At 39.6% G+C, this 23105-nt stretch overlaps 1 protein-coding gene across 7 annotated transcripts in view; it reads right to left on the bottom strand.

The window, feature by feature from the left end:
- Nucleotides 1–563: 563 nt before the first annotated feature.
- osbpl11 (oxysterol binding protein-like 11) overlaps nt 564–23105 on the bottom strand; it is a 126314-nt gene continuing 103772 nt past the window's right edge. For 3 of the 7 annotated variants that reach the window (XM_069935279.1, XM_069935281.1, XM_069935284.1), the window contains 4 exons: nt 14596–14782; nt 12314–12496; nt 9568–9721; nt 564–2301 (listed from right to left, as the gene is read on the bottom strand). In XM_069935279.1, the coding sequence (XP_069791380.1) occupies nt 2224–2301; nt 9568–9721; nt 12314–12496; nt 14596–14782 (602 nt within the window). In that variant the 3' untranslated portion in view covers nt 564–2223. Of the gene's footprint in view, nt 2302–7127; nt 8079–9567; nt 9722–12313; nt 12497–14595; nt 14783–23105 lie in introns of those variants that run through there. The other 4 variants (XM_069935278.1, XM_069935282.1, XM_069935280.1 and 1 more) reach the window with 3 other exon arrangements.

Genomic DNA, 23105 nt, shown 5'->3' with positions numbered 1-23105 from the left:
GAATATTGTTATTGTACTGTAATTAGATAAGGAACACCAAAACTGGTTATGAATATGCATGATGGCCAGTTACCGAAGTTTTAAAATTTAAACATATAGCACAGTAACAGGCCATATCGGCCCATGAGTCTGTGCCTCTCAATTTACATCCATTTAACCTACACCCATAGTACTTTTCGAACGGTGGGAGGAAAGCGGAGCCTCTGGGAAAAACTCACGCAGACATGGGGAGAGCATAAAAACTCCTCTCAGACAGCATGGGATCCGAACCCTGATCCCAATTGTTGGTGCTGTAAAGGCGTTGCGCCAACCACGCCACCCATGTTCAAAGAATCCCAACCCAGAGAAAATTCAGTACAAAGCAGTACATTTGTGATAAAAGTATTCCTGTGCTTTTTTTTTAAATCAAATGTTTCTTTTTAAACCTCAGCTATAATCACATACTTGACATATTTAAAGTCCAATGAAAAAACATTTATAAAACTGATGTTCTACCATTTCCATACCATTGTTCATTGTCATTGCGAAGTATCTTATGAAAATAAGAATTTTAATAGATCATAAAGGTTTTTTCCAGAATATTTAATTCAAATCCTTTCACACTTGTAACTGCAACTACAGGAGTGTCATTTTGAGTTTCCTTCAGTGCATTGTACATGATTGCAAAATACACAGAATTGTAGTATCAAAGAGGTGGAACAATCAATACACTTCAACTTTTATTTCAAATATAATGAGCAACAATGTTTCTGGTTTAGTATCTCACCATTGGTATCATAGAATGAACTTTCTAAGGATATTACTATGTACCGCTTCTTACTTTCATAATAATCCAGCAACAAAACAAAGTCTTTTTGAATTAAAATCAATTCAGTTAATTTCAGTTAAACTTAAAAAAAAAAGTGAAACGAAGTTCCACAAAATGAATGAAAGCTGAGCAGATCTGGAAGATACCACAACTTAAAAGTTGAGTTTATAAGCTATGCCTTACACAAAAACTTGAAAAAAAACCAAACATCCTTCATTTGTCATCGCATGGGCTACAAAATATTTCATGAAATTTGAACAGTGCTTTCATTATCACAAAGCCAAAATTTAACAAACTGAAAATAAATCACATGACATAAATTTAATGCCCAGGAGCAGCTTGTGTCATTTCAAATTTATTGCAACACTCAAGAGCTACATACATAAAATGCACAAAATAAATCTCTGCAGTGTTAGTGGGTGTTTTCACTGTGAAAGAGCATAATTTACTTTGTGCCTTCAGAAGTCACACCTTATGGAACTTCTGCACACATGAAGCAATTGTGGTTTCACTAACAATGTTAGTCCCTTGAAAGTAATTCTTTTAAAAATCACATCATTTTAAAGTTTTGTTCATGGAAGTTTGCTTGCTAAGCAGTTGCAGGAAAAAAAAAGAAAGAAAACTTATAAAATTCATTACATTTTCAGTTTTTGATGAAAATTAACATTTGTAATTCGGATACAACAGATAATGTCATACATTCTAATTGGAAGACTATACTAAAAAAGGATATAGTGTAAGGCACGCTTTGGAAATTAGTATTCTCTGCTTTCAATCTGCAAACCCTTTTTGGGGGGTTATTTCTTAATTGCCCGCAATTTTTTTTAAAGAAATGTACCGAAAGGAAATTCATATGACAAATTTCTCCTGAATAGATTTTTTTTTTGCTTAAAATAAGCATTTAATGTAATAGATAAGCCAAAGGGTCACTCTGGCCTTTTTTTTTGTTGCCAACAGTTCTACAGGCTGATCAACAGTCCAGCTTTTCAGCCATTCTTGTCAACTGCGTGAACAAGCCAAAAACGCACTCCACTGTGCCAGTTAGAAATGTTTTCTTTTGTTCTGAGGCAGAAGTCATTAAATAATACCTTTTTCAAATACAGGTGTCAAAACAATACAAGATCCTTGCCAAAAGCTCAATGTCAAAAGGCTTCATTTAAGATACAAAATGTATTTGAAGATTAAAAAGTCACTAATTTTCCTGCAATTTTTATCCTTTCTGCTAACATGCCAATATGTAAAGCACTCTCACAGTATTTCATACAGACACACAATATTGAATAAAAGCAGCTGAGAGATATATTGCATTTTACAATTTAATATGAAATTATCACGGCTAAATAACATTGGTCACAGCCACTGTTGTGATTGTTTATTATTTAAAACCATGTTGCCATCATCCAGTTGCACAGAATCTAAGGTACTGGTGATGGCAGCTCAATGTTACCTCGCGTAGATTTCCACAGGGGCTTGTAATAGATCCATCCATCACCCTGCAAAAGACAGGTCAAAGAAAAGTGTTAGGATTTATAAATTAGAAATTTAGGACCACAAAAGGATGCGTCAGCCCAGTAGTTCATTCACCTTTGGGGGCGGGGGGGGGGGGGGGGGGAAATCAGACTAAAATAGGTGATTTTTAAAGGAGAAAAAACATAAATTATTTAACTGGAAGAGGGCTGTCCTAATTAATTTGAACAGAGATCTACTCAAATAGCCTGGAATCTTTGAAACGAAGAAAAAATAAGAGTAGATATAGAGTTCTCTGACATACAGATGAATAAGGCGACAAAAGCATGACCAATCTTTAGAAAACCCCCCTTCCAAATGAAGCACTGATTCACTCGCAGCTTTTCTGTTGCATTTCACTCTATTCATGATGTGGTCTCCTCTATATTTGAGGAACTAAATGCAGATTGGGTGACTGCTTTACAAAAGTGATCTTGATTAAGAGGAGAAAAAGGCTACTCAGCCCATCGAGTCTTCCCCGCCATTCAATCATGAGCTGATCCATTTTCCCACTCAGCCACACTGCCTGGCCTTCTCCCCATAACATTTGATGCCCTGGCCAATCAAAAATCTATCAATCTCTATCTTAAATACACCCAATGACCTGGCCTCCACAACTGCCTGTGGCAACAAATTCCACAGATTTACCACTCTTTGGCTGAAGAAATTCCTCCACATCTCTATTCGAGGCAGAGACCCTTTGATCCTTAAGTTGTGCCCTCTTGTCCTAGATTCTCCCACCATGGGAAACAACCTTTCTACATCTGCTCTGTCCATGCCATTCAACATTTGAAATGTTTCAATGAGATCCCCCCCTTATTCTCCTAAATTTGAACGAATTGCGCTTCCATTTTTTAAATTCTTCATATCAATCTCATTACAACCTTAGTCTCTGTCCTCTAACGAAGCTCGGGGTACAGCATCTTCTGACCCACTCAATACATAATGAATTCAACTACAGTTCAACTCCGATTATCCGAAATCGGATTCTCCAAAATCCTCAGTTATGAGGCTATCCCAAACAAATCAGAAATCCTCATTTATCCAAATTTTTTTTGGAGCTGAACTGACAAGGACCTCAGGCTCCCGGAGGTGGCAGGAAACTCGGGCTCCTGGCAGGAGCTGGGCCTTGACGGGGAGGTGTCAGTGATCGACAGTGGCCAGCATTTTTTTTTGGAGAGAATTGAACATTATTTTAATGCTTTAAAAGTCTTCCCTTGTTGTTTGTTCTTGTCTCAACACTGTTATATGATTTAGTGTTGCTACTGGGCTTTTTTTTTTAAAATGACCACTTCCCTGAGAAAAACATTTTTCCAAAATAGGCCCAGTCCTGACCATTTCAGATAATCAGAGTTGTATTGTACTTCAAAGAACCAGAACAGATACACCCTGTTTTACGAATAGTCGGTTTACAAAAATTCACTTCTACGAAGAAACCAATGTTCACTTATGAAGAAATTATAATGGGATTTTGCTTTTACGCAAATTGCCTCCAATAGTTCTGCTAACGAACGGTTTCTCAGGAACGATCTACCTTTGTAAGGTAGGGAATACCAGTACTGTATTCCAAATTGTTTTGAAGATGGCTAGTTCTGATGAAAGATTACCAAACTGAAACACTCTCCATTTCTGACCTACTGACTACAATAAACTTCCCATTATCTGGCACTTAATCAACAAGAAACTTTAACAACTGGCCAAAAAAAAACAAAACAAAAAAAAAAACAAACAAATAAATAAATAACTTTTGATAACTAAGGCTGGGTGAGAGTGCTGAGACTTTGTTGGACATGTGCGGGTTTACTCCACTGACCTAGCAATGTCCCTCAATGCATGCTCATTCTTTTTGTTGTGGAGGTGAGTCGGGTCATCAGCGCATGGAAGGAGTGCCGAAGGCCTGAATGGGACACTTGTTTGGAAGCGAGTCGGGTTGCTCCGAAGGTCTGAACGGAATACCAAAATGAAGAACTGGTCAAGGCCACTTGCCACTGGAGTGACTTTCCCAAGGTGTCACCCTATCCCTGCCAGGTAAGAATTTTTATCTTTATAGTATTAGGTATATTTGTAAGCTTTACCTGTAAATCTGGGGGAAGGGGTTAATTATGACAGCGTAGCGGCTAGCGCAACAGTGTTACAACCCCAGCGACCTGGGTTCGAATTTAAGTTTTATACATTCTGGGAATTATTTGATTAAAGTGAACTTTACATAATTAAAGACGACAATTCTGATTTTTTTTCAAATTACTTTACATTTTGCACTGTCTTTTGTCTTTTAAATTGTGTATTCTTAATGCAAGTGTATTGTCAAAGTGAGTCTCAGTCAACCTGAAAATTCTCATTTCTGGCATCTGCAATCCCCATAGGTGCCGGATAATGGGGACGTTATTGTATTTCCAATATTTTCAATTGTACACTTTCAGTGTTTGTAGCGGTCAGATATTTTTTAATTAGAAAACTATTGTTGAGTTCATTTTATAGAAGGAATATCAGCCTCAAAAAGGTTTGAATAAAATCATACAAAGTAACAAAAAAAAGGGAAATGCAGAAACCTGTAAGCATCCAATTATGTCTGTTGTTTTGCTGAACACATCAAACATGCCTGTACTTTGCTTCTGACTTGCTTGCATATCCTCTACCCTTTTCCAGTACATTGATGATGTATCAGTGCCATTTCTAGCCCTTGCCCTGGATGGGTAACTTTAATCAACTCTCTTCCAAATTTAAAAAGTGATGCAACAAGGACAAGGCTCTCCTCATTCTATCCTTTCACTCCACCAGCCTCCGCATCCAACATATCACTGTAATTTCTGCCACCTACAATGGAAACAACCATCCTTCCCTATTTTCCAAAGGGATCTCTCTCTCTTCTAGTCTCCACTGTCCACTAATCCCTTTCACCCAATCGCCCTCCTGGTATTTACCCTTATGACCACAAGAAATGCAACACTTTGCACCCGCACCACCATTCGTGGCCCCAAACTGTCCTTCCAAGTGCAACAAAACTTCACCTGCAGATCTGCATTTACTACATTCAATGTGGTCTCTTTGACGTTGGGAAACTGAACACAGATTGGGGAATCACTTCACTGAACACATTCACTCTGTTTCCTACAACGGCAAAGGCATCCCAGTGGCCAACCACTTCAGTTCCATACACTATTACCACACTGACATGTTTGCCTTGGTATCATGTACTGCCAGGTTGAGACCACACACAAATTGGAGGACCTGCAACTTGCTTTTCGTCTCAGTTGACTCCAATCAGTCAGCATCAATATTGACCTCCAATTTCTGCTTATCCTTCTCCCTACCCCCTTCTCCCTACAATTTTCCCAGTTTCTTTTTCTTCTTTCCCCTTCCACCTGTATTTACTTATCACCTACAAGCCTGTGCTCCTCCCCCTCCTCCATACCATTTTATTTGGTTATTTGCCTTACTTCAGGCATTTCTGTTGAAAGGTTCAGGCTGAAATGTCGATTGCCTATTGCTTCGCACGGTTGCTGAGCAAACTGCTGAGTTCCTCCAGCATTTTTGTGTCTTGATCTCATTCCCCAGCATCTGCAGACTTCTTGTTTACTTTTACTCCAACTTCACTATTTCTTTCACCTCCCACAACCTCTCCTTCTCCATTTTTGGGGATAATTTAGCAGCGAGGGCACATAGGTGCAAACTGGACTAATAATCAAACCATGTAATCCCATCATTGCAGCTAATGGATAGAAATTGTTATCTGAAATTTGGGGGGGGGGGGGGGGGGGGGAAACAAACCCAATCAGTCTTGGTAATGTTGATCACAAAAACTAAAAAATCCATTCAGTTCACTTACAAAACAAAAACAAACTACTGGAGAAACTAAGCAGGATAGGCAGTTCTGATTGAGGTTTGGCAAGAAGCTAATCATCCGGGGTAGGAAACCTGTCCTTAGCTCGACTGGTCTAAATGTGACTCCATGTGGTTGATTCAGAAATGGCTAAGAATAGCATCGAGTTCAAGAGAAATTAGGATGGGCAATACATACAAACCTTCCCACAATAGCTAGATTCAGAGATAAATAAATAAATAATAATTTCAGGTGACAAGTCCACTTTTTTATTATGAGCTACTATTCTTCTATCACACAGACTTTGCCAGTAAGAGAGAGAGAGAGAGAGAGAGAGAGAGAGAGAGAGAGTAACCAAGAACATTCCAGATTGCAATCAATTCTCACCTCTTCTACTGAGCCATATCCTAATGCCTGCCTGATCTCTTTAATACAATAGTGCTAACTGACTACTACCTGTTAGACGCGATCTAAAGGTTGTAATAAGCGTCCAGCACCACTCAAGTTTTGGCCACCATTGTTGTCAACTTCAAGAATCTAAGATTACTATGAAACTAGCCATTTACATGTGTAAATTGGAAACCAGAAATCAGGCAGGCAGAGAATAGATACTGATGTGTACCCTTCCAGACTTCTGTTGATTTTTCTTTGTATACCAGAAGGATGTTCTTAATTATAACTGGTTCATGGGATTAAATGACCAACAACAAATCAATTCCCTGTCTTTAGGAAGAAGAAATGCATAAGCTGTAGCAACACCTTCAAAGAAATGTCATCCAATTTGTATGCAGGAAAATGCCTTAAATATTGTACCCTGTGACTGTGTTCTTTGAATGAGACCAAACAGTCTTAGTGAGGTGACCTTGTCTACCCAATACTACAGACTGATCATTCCCGCTATCGTTATTGGAATAAAGTCTGTTTGAATTGTACGGTGTGGCTTGCTTGCACTTTTTGTATCGCCACTTTAACAAAGACATTCCAAAAATAGCAATAATTACCTCGTTTTGGGTTGTTCGAATTTTTACGAATGCCATTCAGATTAAAGAATGCCGCTCAATTATTTCAACGGGCGATGGATGCTTTTGGACGTGGTATGACTAATGTCTTCATTTACCACAACGACATGTTAGTGGATAGTGTGGCCAAGGAGGGACATTTGAAACAATTTTGTACACTTTTTGTTTGTCTTCAAGAATTTGAACTGACCATCAATCCAGATAAAATGTTTTTGGACAAGAAACAATTGATCTCTTGGAACATAGGATTGCTCGGGAAGATGTGACTCCGCTGCCAAAGTTGAGCCCATTATCAAATACTCAAAACCTGCTACAGTTAAAAGCCTGAAGAAATTCTTGGGAATGGTAAATTTCTTCCGGCAGCAGCTCATATCATGAAGCCTCTTTTCGATTTACTGCCTAGAAACGCCAGAACCATCCATTGCATTGAAGAGGGAAATAACACCTTCTTGCAGATAAAAGATTTTGTGACTATGCTCAGTCCACCCAGTTTCAAATGCAGCCACTGCGTTTCATTAATGGAATGGAAACAGTTAGCATTTTCACCCACCATCTTCGTGAAGCAGAGAAGAAATACAGTGTTTTGGATAAGGAGCTTTTGACCATTTACTTGTCTATACGACACTTCCATTATTTTTTGGAGGGCAGAGATTTTACTATGTACACTGACCACAAGCCCTTCACATTTGCATTTTCCAAGGTCAAAGAGCTCTGATCAATGTGAGAACAATGGCAATGATCATTTATTTCAGAATTTTCCACAAAAATACTACATATTTCCAGAAAAGACAATAAAGTTGCTGATCCACTGTCCTGTTCTGCTCCACTCGAGCTTTCATCTGGGCATCAAGGCATTGACTACACAGATTTGGCCACAGCTCAAGAACATGACCATGAGACGAATGCTTATTGGACAATCACAAACCTGCAATTGAAAGATACCCAGTTTAGAGTTCATGGCAAACTACTCCTCTGTGATATATCAATGGGATACCCGTGCCCAATAGTTCCAGCATTATGGAAATGTAGAGTATTCGACTCTGTGCATTGTCTCTCACATCCATTGATTAGATCGACTGTTCACGTGGTTTCCAACAGGTTTGTCTTAAAAAAGATGTTACACAAATGGTGAGGTCCTGCATTGCCTACCAGAAAGCAAAAATTCAGCGGCATACTAAGGCACCACTGCAGTCCTTACAAGCAGTTACTCGTTGTTTTGGACATGGACACATGATATTGTTGGTCTGCTTCCTGTTTCAAGTGAAGACCGTTATCTTTTTACAGTAATAGTCAGGCTTATGATAGATGCTGCTGCAGACACTTGTGCTCGGGAATTCCTCAGTTCCTAGGTGTCTTGTTTTGGTTTACTGGCACACGTTACTTTGGATAGACGACCACAATTTACTTCCTCGCTGTGGATGGCCTTGTCTCACTTGCTCGGTGCAACAAATACAAATGCCTATCGTCCCCAGGCTAATGGAAGGGTGGAAAGATTTCATCGACAAGTCAGCCTTGATGGCTTGGTTAGACAGGCTGAACTGGGCTGCTGAGCTGCCCTGGGTATTACTGGGCATTAGAACAATTCCAAAGGAGGACCTCCAAGCTTCACCTGTGAAGCTCGTGTACAGTGCACCATTGGTGGTCCCAGGGAAGGTCATCCCCTGCCATTTCAACTCTAACGATGATCTTAAGTAACTGTTGACCAGGCTAAGGGAATCTGTAGGAAAATTGACCTCTATATCACCATCTTCACAAGGAGAACACTCTTCCTTTCTGCACACAGACTTCAAAAACTGCGAATATGTCTTCGTCCATAGGGGAACACTTGGTCAGACAAACTAGGTTGACCTGTCATTTGGATATTGGAGAGAAGCCACAGTCTTTCACTATTGACAGGCTTAAACCAGCTTACGTGGACATCTTCCCTATTGCAGCAGCAGTTGCAGAGGTTGACCTCCGAAAAGACAGATAAATCTTTCTGCCGATTCGGGGGGGGGGGAAGATTGGCATGTAGTGGTGCTATGGCGGCATTACAACTCCCAAAAGGCATCGAGCCGGCCATGTGACGTCAGTGCGTGATGATGTCAGGCGTATCAGGCATGTGATTCGGTCTGAGAAAAGGTTGCGCATGTTCTGAAAAGTAAATCAGTTTGATTCACTCAAAAAGTGCCTTGTGTGGTTATTTGATCGTGTCCACTGTGATTCCAGTGGCTACAACATGACAATAAAGCAATCTTGAACCTATCGTGTCCTTTTTTTGCCTCTTATGGACATCTTATAAACTCCAAAAAAGACTAGCAATAAAACATTGTATAAAAAAAATACGATTCAAAAATCCTTTGCTTCATTTGCTGCTGTAATTGTGTATTATTTATCTACGTTTTCTTTATTTAATTATTTTCCATGAAACTTACCTCTTGATGAAAATATTTGGTCTTCCAAGGAGTCCCTGTCTCTCCACGGTGGCGTGCCTCTGACCTTTGCCGTTCCTCCAGTAAACTCTTATGTTCAGTTGCTTTCTCTATGTTTTTTACCCTCAAAGCTTCAGTCACATGTTGCCACAAGCATCTATTGAACACACAAAATGCAGCATTAGATACATAGTTCTGAACATTAAAATGTAGGATGTAGGTATTCCTTAATTTATTTCCCAACTTGATTTCTACTCAAAGGTGGTCATGGATTATCTTTTATAAAATTACAGTAGTTATCCATTGCTGTCTAGAATTTTAACTCAGTAATAATGAAGGATTGAGTAGATCACTAAATAGTCAATACACTTGTATGTTATGGATATTGCCTGCCACTTATCAACCCAAAAAGGCATGGCTGACTAAATAATGTTTTTCACATTCCTTTCAGGACATTGCTCAAGTATTTTTTGAACATTTCAAACAATTAATCAGCTAATGTGGTACTTTTGAACAGCATTAACTATTGTATTTTGAAAACACAGGAATCAATTTGCAATTGTTCCCAAAGCACACTGATTATGTCCAAAGAGTGCTTTTTATTGTGAAATTGATTGGGACGACACTGCTCTTCTTAAAATTAATGCAGAGTTTTAAATATTAGTACCCACGCAAGAACTATTTAATTTCTCCCTATTTCATGGAGAACCAGAGAGCCATCCTGCAATTTTGAGATGAAGACTACCAAAACCTTCTAGCTCGGAATCAATGTGTGAAATAGTATTGGGTCTGGGAACGGTACTTGGGATCGTGGAAAAAAAAAGGTTTGCAAATTGTGAGTTTGGGAAAAAAAACCCCACGATTTTCCATCACAAATGGATGTGCTGCAATGAGCAAAACACAACACGAAAGTTATGAGAATTATTTCGGGACTTCTGAACAATATTTATCCATTTATCAAAATCACAAAAATAGGTCGATAGGTCATTAGCATGTTTCTGGGTACAAATTAGGTATTATGTTTCCTGTATTATAAGGGACTAAGAAACCTGCTGTATGAAAAAATGTGATGAAGATTTATGAGCATGGAGAGTTTTGATTAGGAGGAAGGACTGGTGAAAGTGACTTTCTTCGATAGAACAATGTCCACTTCATTTAGGTGCATGAAATTATTTGAGCCTATATATGTCTGCCTGTCCCGCATCGGACTTGTCAGCCACAATCGAGCCTGCAGCTGACGTGGACTTTTACCCCCTCCATAAATCTTCGTCCGCGAAGCCAAGCCAAAGAAAAGAAAGATGTGGAGAACATGAAGTACATTTAGTGGACACATCAATAACAAAGGAACACAAATATTATGGGCGGAAAGAGTGGAGTCGGCTGTTAGAGGGTAGCTGAGAAAACTTTTTCATTTGACAGGCAGTGGGGGCCCAGGTCAAACTGCACATAGAGGTGGAGAAGCAGATACACGAAAAAGTCCCTGTTAAGATGTGGAATAGCTGCAAGTTACAAGGCAATGAATCAATATCTTGGAAACTGCGATTAGCCAGCATGGACAAGGGTAAATACAGTAAGTTTCCATAATATATATTTCCACGAATACACTTAAAAATATTGCATTTTCGGTCACATGCTGTGGAACAAAAATGAAAATGCCACATAAATATTTCTCCACCTCTCTTTACTGTCACAGTTGCTTGGAGTCAGACTGCGGCTTGATATCAGGAATCTGCCAAGAGACTAGGAATCTCAAATTAACAGGCTGTGCAGTACAAATTTTCTCCTGGCTCCGAGAGGCAGGTCAGAAGCATATTCTGGCATCCAAAATTAAAAAGAATGCAGAATTGTGTAAAGTGCATACATCTGCTCAATTCTCTGTCAAGGAGCAAGCTAGTTTTCCAAAACAGCAGATATTCAGTGTTCTTATATTAGTAAAATGATTACAAAATGATGAGCACCAGCAAGTATTTTAGAAGCATCAAAAGGTATGTGTTATTAAGTGTATCAGTAGGCCAGTTTGGAAGAGTCGATGGCAATCATGGTGACCCAAAAGGTATGTGTTATTAAGTGTATCAGTCGGCCAGTTTGGAAGAGTCGATGGCGATCATGGTGACCCAAAAGGTATGTGTTATTAAGTGTATCAGTCGGCCAGTTTGGAAGAGTCGATGGCGATCATGGTGACCCAAAAGGTATGTGTTATTAAGCGTATCAGTAGGCCAGTTTGGAAGAGTCGATGGCGATCATGGTGACCCAAAAGGTATGTGTTATTAAGCGTATCAGTAGGCCAGTTTGGAAGAGTCGATGGCGATCATGGTGACCCAAAAGGTATGTGTTATTAAGCGTATCAGTAGGCCAGTTTGGAAGAGTCGATGGCGATCATGGTGACCCAAAAGGTATGTGTTATTAAGCGTATCAGTAGGCCAGTTTGGAAGAGTCGATGGCGATCATGGTGACCCAAAAGGTATGTGTTATTAAGTGTATCAGTCGGCCAGTTTGGAAGAGTCGATGGCGATCATGGTGACCCATAATGAAATTTTTGTTAAAATTTGGTTCAATCTATTAAATTAGTTATGGCAAAATGCAAGTAAAACATCAAGATTTTTTTTCCATCTTAGATGATGGTCCCATTTTAATTATCTGATGTGTTTACTTGGAATCAAAAGAATGAAGATGCAAGAGGATAATTTGTTTTATTGGCGTTGACAAAAACCTACAACTCTTCTGAATACCTTGAGGTTAATTTTTTTACCTGGATTCAAATGGGCCTTGTTTCTTAGTAGGTCGCACTCTCTTCCTGGTAACAGGAAGTTTCGTTACATCTATGGCTTTGGTGTCTCCATTGCTGTAAGTGAATTCAAGCACTCCATTCCATTCACCTTGCACTCTGCATACAACAGCATTTGTTGTATTGTGCTTTACTTCAGCTGTCACTCTGGAGGAGAAAGTTCCAAAGAATGATATTATATAATTATGCCATCACATAGATTTAAATACAAACTAATACTCAACTTCTGTTCCAGCTATAAATGCAGATTATAGTAGGTGCCTCGCCGTTAAAGTGACCCAGGTTTAATCCTGACCCTTGGAGCTATCCCTGTGGGGTTTTTAAGCTCTCCTTGCAACTGTGGGTTTCTTCCAGGTGCTCTGGTTTCCTTCCAGAAACCAATAAAATGTGGGTTGGCAAATCACTGTAAACCTCCCCTTGTGTATGGTAGAATCTGCGGAAAATTCACGGGAATGTGGGGGGGGGGGGAACCATTTCCATTCTGTTTGACTTAATTATTCTAATACAAAAACAAATGAAAATATTAAGTCACAATATATGCACAAGCAAAATCCCTGAATTTCTACAGTTGCAGTTTTCTGTATGCAACTCCCTATGAAAAGACACGAGGGTTAGGGTTAGCGCAACACCTTTTTAGTGCCAGCGGTCAGGACCTTGGTTCAAATCCTGCACTGTCTTGTAAGGTGTTGTACATTTTCCATGCGCCTGCGTGAGCTTTCCCCGGGAGGTGGGGAGGCCTCCGGTTTCCTCCAACCGTGCAAAACATATCGGGGTTATAGGTTAATTGGGTGGCACGGACTTGTGGGCCAAAATGTCCAGTTACTGCACTGTACGTCTAAATTTAAATGTTTTAAATTAAATTCAAATGGAAAAAAACATGAATCTTCATCTCCAAAATGTAGGCAAACTATGACCTGCATTGGCTCCGATCTCACTCCCAACCAGTGTCCTCCTCCAGCTCAACAAATGTAGAATCCAGTAACTTGCATCTTTCAGCAGTTACTCTCTCTCTTACCCTAAAATCTACTACTTGTTCACTTCTGTCAATGACACACACACAGACACTTACTTTCAGGCTTCATAATGGGTCAAAATGGCCTTCTTTTCAAACATACTGGGCCCTGCTCAACATGTTCACTCTCAACTCATCATCCTACTAAACTATTACACTCTTTCTCCCTCTATGCATGTTCAAATGCGCAATTTTCAGTCCCAACTATAAATTCTGCTTCCTTGTCACTGGGTTTATCTGCTTGCCCTCTTATATAACATGAATCAGGCCTTGTGATACTTTGTCTTATGGCAAGTGGAGATTCAAACCCAAATTCTGTAATCTTGAATATGCTTCTACCAACACTTATTTTTTCTGATTTAATCTTTCACCCTCTACAAACTTCAACCATTCAAAAAAAGTTGCCACCTGCATCCCATCCCATTCAATAAACCCATTTTGCTAACTTGCACTGAATTTCCATGCACTAATTTACCAAGACACTTAATTTTTTTTAAATTTAGCATTTTAAAATGAGCCCATGCCACCAAAATACACCCATCCGACCAAGTAGCCTACTAATCCTGTGTCTTTGGAACATAGAAGGAAACCACAATACAAGAAGGAAATCCTATCAGACATGACATACAAGCTCCTTATGGGCAGCGACAGATTTAAACCTGGGTTGCTGGCGCAGTAATAGCTTTGTGCTAACCTCTACACTAACTGTTTCCCTAAATAATTATTGATAGGTTTAAAAGTTTCCCTTCTTTTTTGCAAATTCTTGCAGAGCTGGAGACATTCTGGCTGCCTATGTAACTTCTCTCATTCCACAACTTGCTGGAAGAACCAGCATGTATCATGGCTCCAGTCTCTGGAAACTCTCCCCTCTACATCTATCTGACTATTATTCAATCACTCCCTCACCAAAACCAAATTCTATTTGTTTTTCCTCTATAAAGCACCTTGGAATGTTGTTCTGTATTGATATTTAACACGAGATGCAGTTGGTGGTGTAATATTTCAGTATTTCTAAACATATTTCATCTTCCACCAAAGAGCTTAGTAGATCTGATGTTTCACCCTTTGTCTGAAAAGGGTGCACTGTTCATACAGTTCATATACATCAGCATTTGCTGCCTTGAAAGAACACACATGTTTGCATCTACAGTGAAATTTCCTTTACAGGATTCAAAGTTTAAATGTAAATGTTACTATTAACATGATTGATGCCCATAAATAGGGATAACTGTACCTGTGAAGTTTTCCACCATAAAACGGCTTGGTGTGAAATGTTATAGCTGCAGAGTAACCAGTCTTTGCACAGTGGACATTAACTTTCCCTCCAAGCTCTACCCAAGGAACAGTTAAAATAGAACGAGCATAAGCACAAGGAAGGGTAAAAGTGTACTCCTCTCCGTGGTCCAAGAGACACAGAAGACCTAAATGATAAATAGATATTCATTAATAACCTTTACATCTGAAAGGATTTGTTACAATACAATAACAGAAAATTCTAAAATTACTCAAGCCAGGCAGCAACTGTGGAAAAAGAAGTGAAATTGGGGAAAAGATAATTTAATGGGTTGGTGGAACAAGCACTTAGCACGTAAATGACATCTGGCAAGTGCAAGGGCTTTAAAAGTGAAATAGGGAAAGTTCAGGACCAACATGCTCCTTCCTGTATGAAGGAAGGGCAAAGGTGGCAGGATGAGGAAACCCTGGTTGACTGCAGACATTGAAGCTCTGGTCAAGAAAAAAAGAGGCAATAGTGCTCCTTTTTCCCTTGAGAAAATCAGGAGGGCATAAAGGGGACAGGAGATATCCTTGTCAGAAAAAGTAAAGGAGAATGCCAAGAGATTCTATATCAAGAGCAAAAGGAGAGAATAAAACCCCTTAATGATTAGTGTGATAATCTTTAATGTGGACCCACAAGAATGGACAAGATCTTAATACCTCATCAGTAGCTACCACAGAAGCAAGGGAATTCAGGGCAGAGAAGAGTGACGTCCTGAAACATACCCACATGACAAAAGAGGAAATATTGGCAGTCTTGAAGTGTATAAAGATTGACAAATCTTAAGGTCTGAACAAGAATATCCAAGGACCTTGTGCAAAGCAAGGGAAGAAATTGGGGCACTTCAGAGTTTTTCTATCTTTCTTAGCCATGGTGAGAACAGAAGGCTGGTGGGTGGTTAATGCTGTCCCTTTATTTAAGGAGGCTGCAAGAACAAGCTAGTGAGCCTATTGTCAGTGTTGGTAAAATTACTGGAGGGAATTCTGAGATCTAGGAGAAATCAGCATTTGGAAAGGTCTAATCAGGGACAGTCATTATGGCTTTGTGTATGGAAAATTGTGTCTCATAAATATGACGAAATTTATTTTGAAGAGAGCAGGACACTAGACTTGTCTACATGGACTTTAGCAAGACCTTTATCAAGATCCCATATGATAGGCTGGTCTGGAAAGTTAGATCACATGGAATCCAGGGTGAGCGAAGCAACAGAATACGAAATTGAGTGAGTGAAAGGGTGGGAGTGGAAAGTTGTTTTTCAAACTGAAGGCCTGCAAATTGAGGTGTGCTGCTCTGTGGTTTGGCACATACATTAATAATTTGGAGAATGAAGCCTGTCTCATTAGCAAGTTTGTAAAATGTGGTGGATCATGAAGAGGGGAGTCAACAGGATCACAATCAATGGGAAAGTTGCAGATGGAATTTAATTTACACAAGTGTGAAGTGATGCATTTTGGGAAATTAAACCTGGGCAGGATGTATAAAGTGAATACAGGATCCTCAGAGTGTTGAGGAACAGAGGATAAAGATTCAAATACAGAGTTCTCTGAAAGTGGCAACACAGGAAGACTTCATTGGAGAGACTATTGAAGTCCAAGAGTTGAAATGTCATGTTATAGCTGTATAAGACAGTGTACAACTTTGGTTCCCATATCTGAAAGATATCATTAAGGTAAAGAGAGGGCAAAAAGGACTCACAGGGATATTGCCAGGACAGGAACATTTGAGTAATAATGAGAGACTGCATGGGGCCCTTTTTTCCTGGAGCGAAAGTGTTATGTTATAAAGGTTTATAAAATCAGCAGGGGCTTAGATAAATGGATCATCACAGTCAAAACACCATAACTTAACAGTGCCTATGAGAGTCCTTGCAAAGGCTGATGACCCTGTGATATCTGGCTCTGAGGCCAACATTGGAACATCATTCAAGATGGTGAATCCTCGCAAAGCGTGAAGCCCTGATGGTGTCCCTAGCAGGATACTGAAAATCTGTGCCGACTAACTAGCTGAAGAGTTCACAGACATTTTCAATCGCTCACTGCTAGTCAGACATTCCCACCTGCTTCAAAAAGTCATCAATCATCCCGATGCCCAAGAGCAGAGTGAGCTACCTCAACAACTATCACCCAGTAGCACTCACATCTGCTGTGATGAAATTCTTTTGAGAGTTTGGTTATGGCCAGAATGATCACATTCCCAAGTAAAGGACTGGATCCACGGCAATTAGCCTACTGCAACAATCATTCCATAGCAGATGCAATATCACTAGCTCTCCACTCAGCTCTGGATCACCTGGAAAATAGCAACTCATAGCTCTTCATCTATACAGCTCAGCCTTCAACACATTATTCCCACAGTGCTGGTCAACAAGCTCCAAACCTTGAGCCTCTACCACTGACCACAGTCAGCACAAACTGGAATCAACATTTCCTTCTCACTGACAATCAACACAGACGCACCTCAAGGATGAGGGCTTAGCCCATTGCTCTACTCACTCCACAGCCATGACTGTGTGGCTAGCACAATTCCAATACTATCTACAAATTTGCAGATGATACCACAGTTGTTGCAGAATCACAGACAGCAATGAGGAAGCATGTAGGAGGAAGACAGATCAGCTAGTTGGATGATGTCACAACAACCTTGCACTCAACATTAGCAAAACCTAGGAGATGACTTTCAACTTCAGGAGGAAATCAGGAGAACATAAGCCAGTTCTCACTGAGGGCTCAGCAGTGGAGAGGGTCAAGAATTTCAAATTCCAGGGTGTAAGATTTGAAGATCTGTCCTGGAGCCTTCATATCGATGTAATCTCGAAGAAGGTTTGCTAGCGGCTATACTTTGTGAGGAGTTGGAGGATATTCGGTATATCAGCAAAGACTCGTGAAATGGAGAGTATTCAGGCTAGTTGCATCACTGTTAGGTATGGAGGTGCCAATGCTCAGGACAAGAAAAAACTCCAGAGGGTTATTAACTTGGCTTGCAACATCATGGGCACCGGACTGCACCCCATCAAGGACATCTACAAGAGGTGGTGTGTTAAGAAAACACCTGGAAAAAGGTACAGGAGATTGAAAATGAGCACTTAGCAGACAAGGTCAGCTTTGTCCCATCTACCATCAGATTTCTGAATGAACAATAAACCATAGATATTACCTTACTTCAACTTTTTCTTATTTTTTTTATATTATTTTATTTATTTTGAATTGTGGTTTATATCAATATTTGCACTGTTATGCTGCCACAAGACAACAAATTTCAAGACATGTTCTTGACAATAAATTCTGATTCTTTTTCTCAGGGTAGTCCAATCCAAAACAAGAGGGCATAAGTTTATGGTGACATGGAAAAGCTTTAAAGTGAACCCGAAGGCATAAGTTTTTTTTCCCCCAGATGGTATTGCATTTGTAAAACAGAAGAAATGGCGGAGACAGGTATAGTTAGAACAATGACAAAAAAAAATTGGGCAGGTATGTGGTTAATAAAGACCAAAAAAATGGGGAAATACAGGCAAATGGGATTAGTTTAGGATGGGACCCTGATTGACATGAACTTTGGGCCAGAGGGCCTGTTTTCATGCTGTACAACTCCATGATTCTAATTCAAGTTGCAAAGAGAACAAAACAGATGCTTTGTGACAGGGTGGAGAACAAGAAAGGTTGAAAAACATGAGTGGGGGTGAAAGGTATGCAAATAAGATATACCTGAAGAATGTGTAAATTGAAGGAATTAACTGTAGTGCAAAATTAGCAACAAAAAAGATTGTGAGATACCAAGACTTGGAATTACTGGTTATCCCAAATTGGTGAATTTAATGTGGAACCTTGAAGCCTGCAATCTGCTTTTTTTCATAATAAAGTTGCTCTTTTCTGGTCAGCATAGGAAGTCAGTGAGAAGACTGTGTAGAAATGAGGTGGACAATTAAAATTCCAAGCAGAATGAACAAAGGTGTTCTGTAAAGCAGCATCGTCTTCCCCAATGCGGAGACCACATTGTGAGCAAAGAATGTAGAATACTGAATTGGAAGTGTAACTCAAAATTACTACCTCAAATGGAAGGAGTGGGTGGGTTCCTGGATAACAGGTAGAAGACAAAAGGGGAGGTTTTTCAATTCTTGCAGCTGAAGGAGAATAGCCACGAAAAGAGAAATATATATGGAGAAGAGTGGAAAATGAATTAGAGCATCCAATATTGGCATCTTGTTGGAAATTTTGTTGGAAACTGGTGGGGTAGAAAGGTAACACTATTGTGTTCTGGATGGGAGGAGAAAGCTTGACAGCAGAAATGGAGGAAAACAAATGAATGTAATGAAATCCTGTCAAACACAATGAAAGGGAAATCATGGCCAAAGAAAAGAGCATGATAAGTATTGGTGAGGTCAACTATATTACTAGAACTCAAGTAATGAAGTTGAAGAAATGGCAAGATTAGAATGGAGTCCTTACAGGAAGCAAAGAGGGAAGAAGTGCAGATAAAATAAGAAATCTGCAGATGCTGGGGCAGTCAAAGTTTCAGGACAGAGTCCTTTTTTTTATATGTCAAAGCAAAAGGTAGATTACGCTTTGGGCTTGAACCCTTCTTCAGGTGAGCACCTGAAGAAAGATTCTGGCCTTAAATGATCACTGCTCTTTGCTTTTCGCTGCAGGACTCACCGAATTTCTATAGGGAAGAAATGTAGTCGAAGCTGTGAATCTTTAGACTTGTAGTTGAAACTTGTTGCGATACAACAACATAGGAAAAAGGCCCATCGAACCTACTCTGCCAATCAAGACAATGGCTTGGCTTAGCTGTGGACTTACTCTACTGCTCTGTCTATTTTCCAAAAAACTTAATTCCTGTATTATTCAAAACTCTGTTTCTTAAATATATTTAAGAATGGTAGCCTGCACTGTTTCATTGGATGGAAAATTCCACAAATGCACTCCTCTCTGAGAGAAGCAATTTCTTCTCATCTGTCTTAAATCTACTTCCCCAATTTTTGAAGCTTTCTTCACTAGTTCAAGTTTGTTAATCTATCCTCTGAACTGGAAATAAAGATAATGAGAAATAAAAGAGTTAGTGTCGTACCAAGAAACAGCAGTGGGGGTGGGGGCTTTTGTAATGGTGCTAATTCCTGTTCTCAATCATAGATTTATTGAAAACAGATGAGAAAGGAGGCCCAGGTAGGGTTTAATAAAGATCACTTCTCAAATCCCACAGAGATGGGGATAGTTAGATCCAACCAATTCCAGAGCTACATCTATGATATAGAATATAGATGAAGTGAGTGGAGACAAAGCATGAAAACAAGTTTATGAAGGAAAGGGTAATGGAGAAGAGGGCTGGTCAGGGGTCTATTCATGAATAAAGCAATTGACCTAGTTAAAGATGTAGGAAGACCATAATGACAGGTTGACTGAGACAGTCCTGAAGATCTTGAGCAATAAGATGTGCATTGACAGGGGTACCCAACAGTAAAGGCCATGAAAAGATCTCAGAAGAAATGAGGTAAACGATTTCAGCCGCAAGAAATTGCAGATGCTAGAACCTGGAGAAAAACAACCTGCTGGAGGAACTTTGCATATCGATCAGTACATGTGAAAGGAAAGAGATGTTCATTATTTTGGGTCGAGATCCTGAACCAGGACACATTTGATTGCCTGGAAAGGGATAGGTTAGTGGAATTATGGTCAGGAAGGCAGTGTAAGAGGCAATGTTAGGTCGAGGTTGGTTTCTCCAAACACTCATACATTTGTCAGTTATTTGATGACAACATTAATGTAGGTTTTCAGCAAATGGAGCTGCAAGTTCAGAGGGGGATAATTTAAACTGAACAAATTCAGGATAAATAAATAGAGATCTTTGTTAGGAATGAATAATCTGCATGAGATATTCTATTGTTTGTCAAATTGTAACATATTTGTTAGCTATCGAGCAGAAATCATGTAAATTCAGACTCGTATGCAAACTCAAGTCACTATTTGTTTCAGTTAACTTCCATATCATAGTACATTTTAAAAAGTTGATTTTTTTTAGTTGATAAGCATTTATTCAAAATCACTATGGACGTACATTAACTGAAAAAGAAACTATTTAAGTAAATATTGCAAAGTTTATGAAATATTATTTCTTTAACTTTTGATATTTTGGGATCAACAATTCTTCATTTCTTTACATTCAGCATGTTAAAAGAATACAAAACATATGGTAAATTATATTCAAATCTTGGTGTATTTTTTTGAAAAAGGATCCTAATGTTATTAATATGATTAATGGGAAACAGAAGAGCCTTCCATTTAACTCTCATATAGGACCATCGCCTTCCCAAGATCGTGTTATATGGCGAGCTCTCCACTGGCCACCGTGACAGAGGTGCACCAAAGAAAAGGTACAAGGACTGCCTAAAGAAATCTCTTGATGCCTGCCACATTGACCACCGCCAGTGGGCTGATAACGCCTCAAACCGTGCATCTTGGCGCCTCACAGTTTGGCGGGCAGCAACCTCCTTTGAAGAAGACCGCAGAGCCCACCTCACTGACAAAAGGCAAAGGAGGAAAAACCCAACACCCAACCCCAACCAACCAATTTTCCCCTGCAACCGCTGCAACCGTGTCTGCCTGTCCCGCATCGGACTTGTCAGCCACAAACGAGCCTGCAGCTGACGTGGACTTTTTACCCCCTCCATAAATCTTCGTCCGCGAAGCCAAGCCAAAGAAGAAGATATATAAGGAACATAAATAAATATGAGCAGGAGTCAGCCATCTGGCCAGGCAAGCCTGTTCAGCCATTCAACAAGATCATGGCTGATCTGGCAATGGACTCAGCTCTGCCATCTGCTTTTTTGCCCCCCATAACCTTTAATTCCCCATCTCTGCAAAAATTTACACACATGCTTGTTTCCGCTCTGTAAATGGTTATATGGTTATGAAACACAAACTCAAAATTTATCTATCTTAAATATATTTAATGAGGCAGCCTTTGTGCAGAAAATTCCACAGGCTCACCTCTTGCTGGGAAAAGTTGTACCTCTTCAGCTCCATTCTAAACACTCCTCTACTTCTAGTTTCACCTACCAGTGGGAACAACTTCACTTCTATCTAATCTATCCCTGCGATAATGTTTCTATAAGGTCCCCTCTCATTCTTCTGAACTCTAGGAGACAAGTTTTCCTCAGATCAACCCCATCATCTCCAGAATCAACTTGGTGAACATCTTCGGCACCACCCCCAATGGAGACCAGAAATGAACTCAGATTTCACGTGTGGCCTCAGCATTATCTAGAACAGTTGCAGCAGAACCTTCTTGCTCTTAAATGCAATCCCTCAAGAAATGAAGATCAACATTCCATTTTTCTTCTTAATTACTAGTGCACCTGCAAACCAACCTTGTGCAATTCATGCATAAACACTCCCAAGTCCCTCTGTGCAACAGCATGCTGCAATCTTTCACGATTTAAATAATCTGTATTATAGAGTCAGGATAATATGAACTATTTTGTATATGTGCAAGAATACATCTTCTCAATGTAGTAACTACAGTGCACCAGTATGTGGCACATGTATGAGAAGGTGCAGTTTTCCTTAGATGGTGGTAGGCATGAGTAAGTAAAGTATTTTCTGTCAATGAAATCTCACATCTCCAAGTTCATTAAGAAGCCTCCCAAGTAACCTAAGAGACATAACAATGTGATTGTCTATTTTTCATTCCAAAGTGGACATCATTGTATCTTCTTTTCCTGTGCTACATAAATCCTCCTCCCTGGACTACTTGTAGCTTTTGGCATAGAAACAGAACTAGAGGAGCAGGAACAGGTCATTTGGCCTTGATCCACCATTTAGCATGAAAATGGCTGATCTAATCTACTTCAGTACCTTATTTCCACCTTCTCTCCAAATTCCTTGATCCATCATGTTAAGATACACATCTGCCTCCTTCTTAAACATATTTAATGATTTCTAACAACTTCTGTTTGTAAAGAATCCCACAAGTTCATAACCAACAAGGTGAAGAAATTTCTTTTGATCTTGGTTCAAAAATGCCTACCATTTATTCAGAGAGTCAGTTATGCAAGTTCACAGCATAGAAACACTCGTATGCCAAATTTGTCCTTGCTGACCAAGTTACCTATCCAAACTAGTTCCATTAGCCTGCATTTAGCCTATATCCTTTCTGGACTGAACTTTCCAAGACACAAGGACAAGATCCCAATAGTTTATCTGTCTTGTTTTACTTTTAAAATCCCCTCATTCTTCTCTATCTGTTAACATTCTGTTGGTGTTGATGATATTTCAAATCAACCAAATCTGCAAAAACTTAATTTTAACTATACATCCTAGACTCAATCCTAAGTGACACCTTCCCAATTACATACTACAATCACCAAAGGAGATCCATAGTCCTAATGGGCTTTTAGGGAACTCAGATTTTTCAAACAGTCTGGTCTCTGGAAGGCAACTTTACTTAATCCCTTCTGCCTTCAGGATCCTCCATGG

Source organism: Narcine bancroftii, chromosome 4, assembly GCF_036971445.1.
Source record: "Narcine bancroftii isolate sNarBan1 chromosome 4, sNarBan1.hap1, whole genome shotgun sequence".
NCBI classification, from domain to species: Eukaryota; Metazoa; Chordata; class Chondrichthyes; order Torpediniformes; family Narcinidae; genus Narcine; species Narcine bancroftii.
This window is presented reverse-complemented; position numbering and strand designations above follow the sequence as displayed.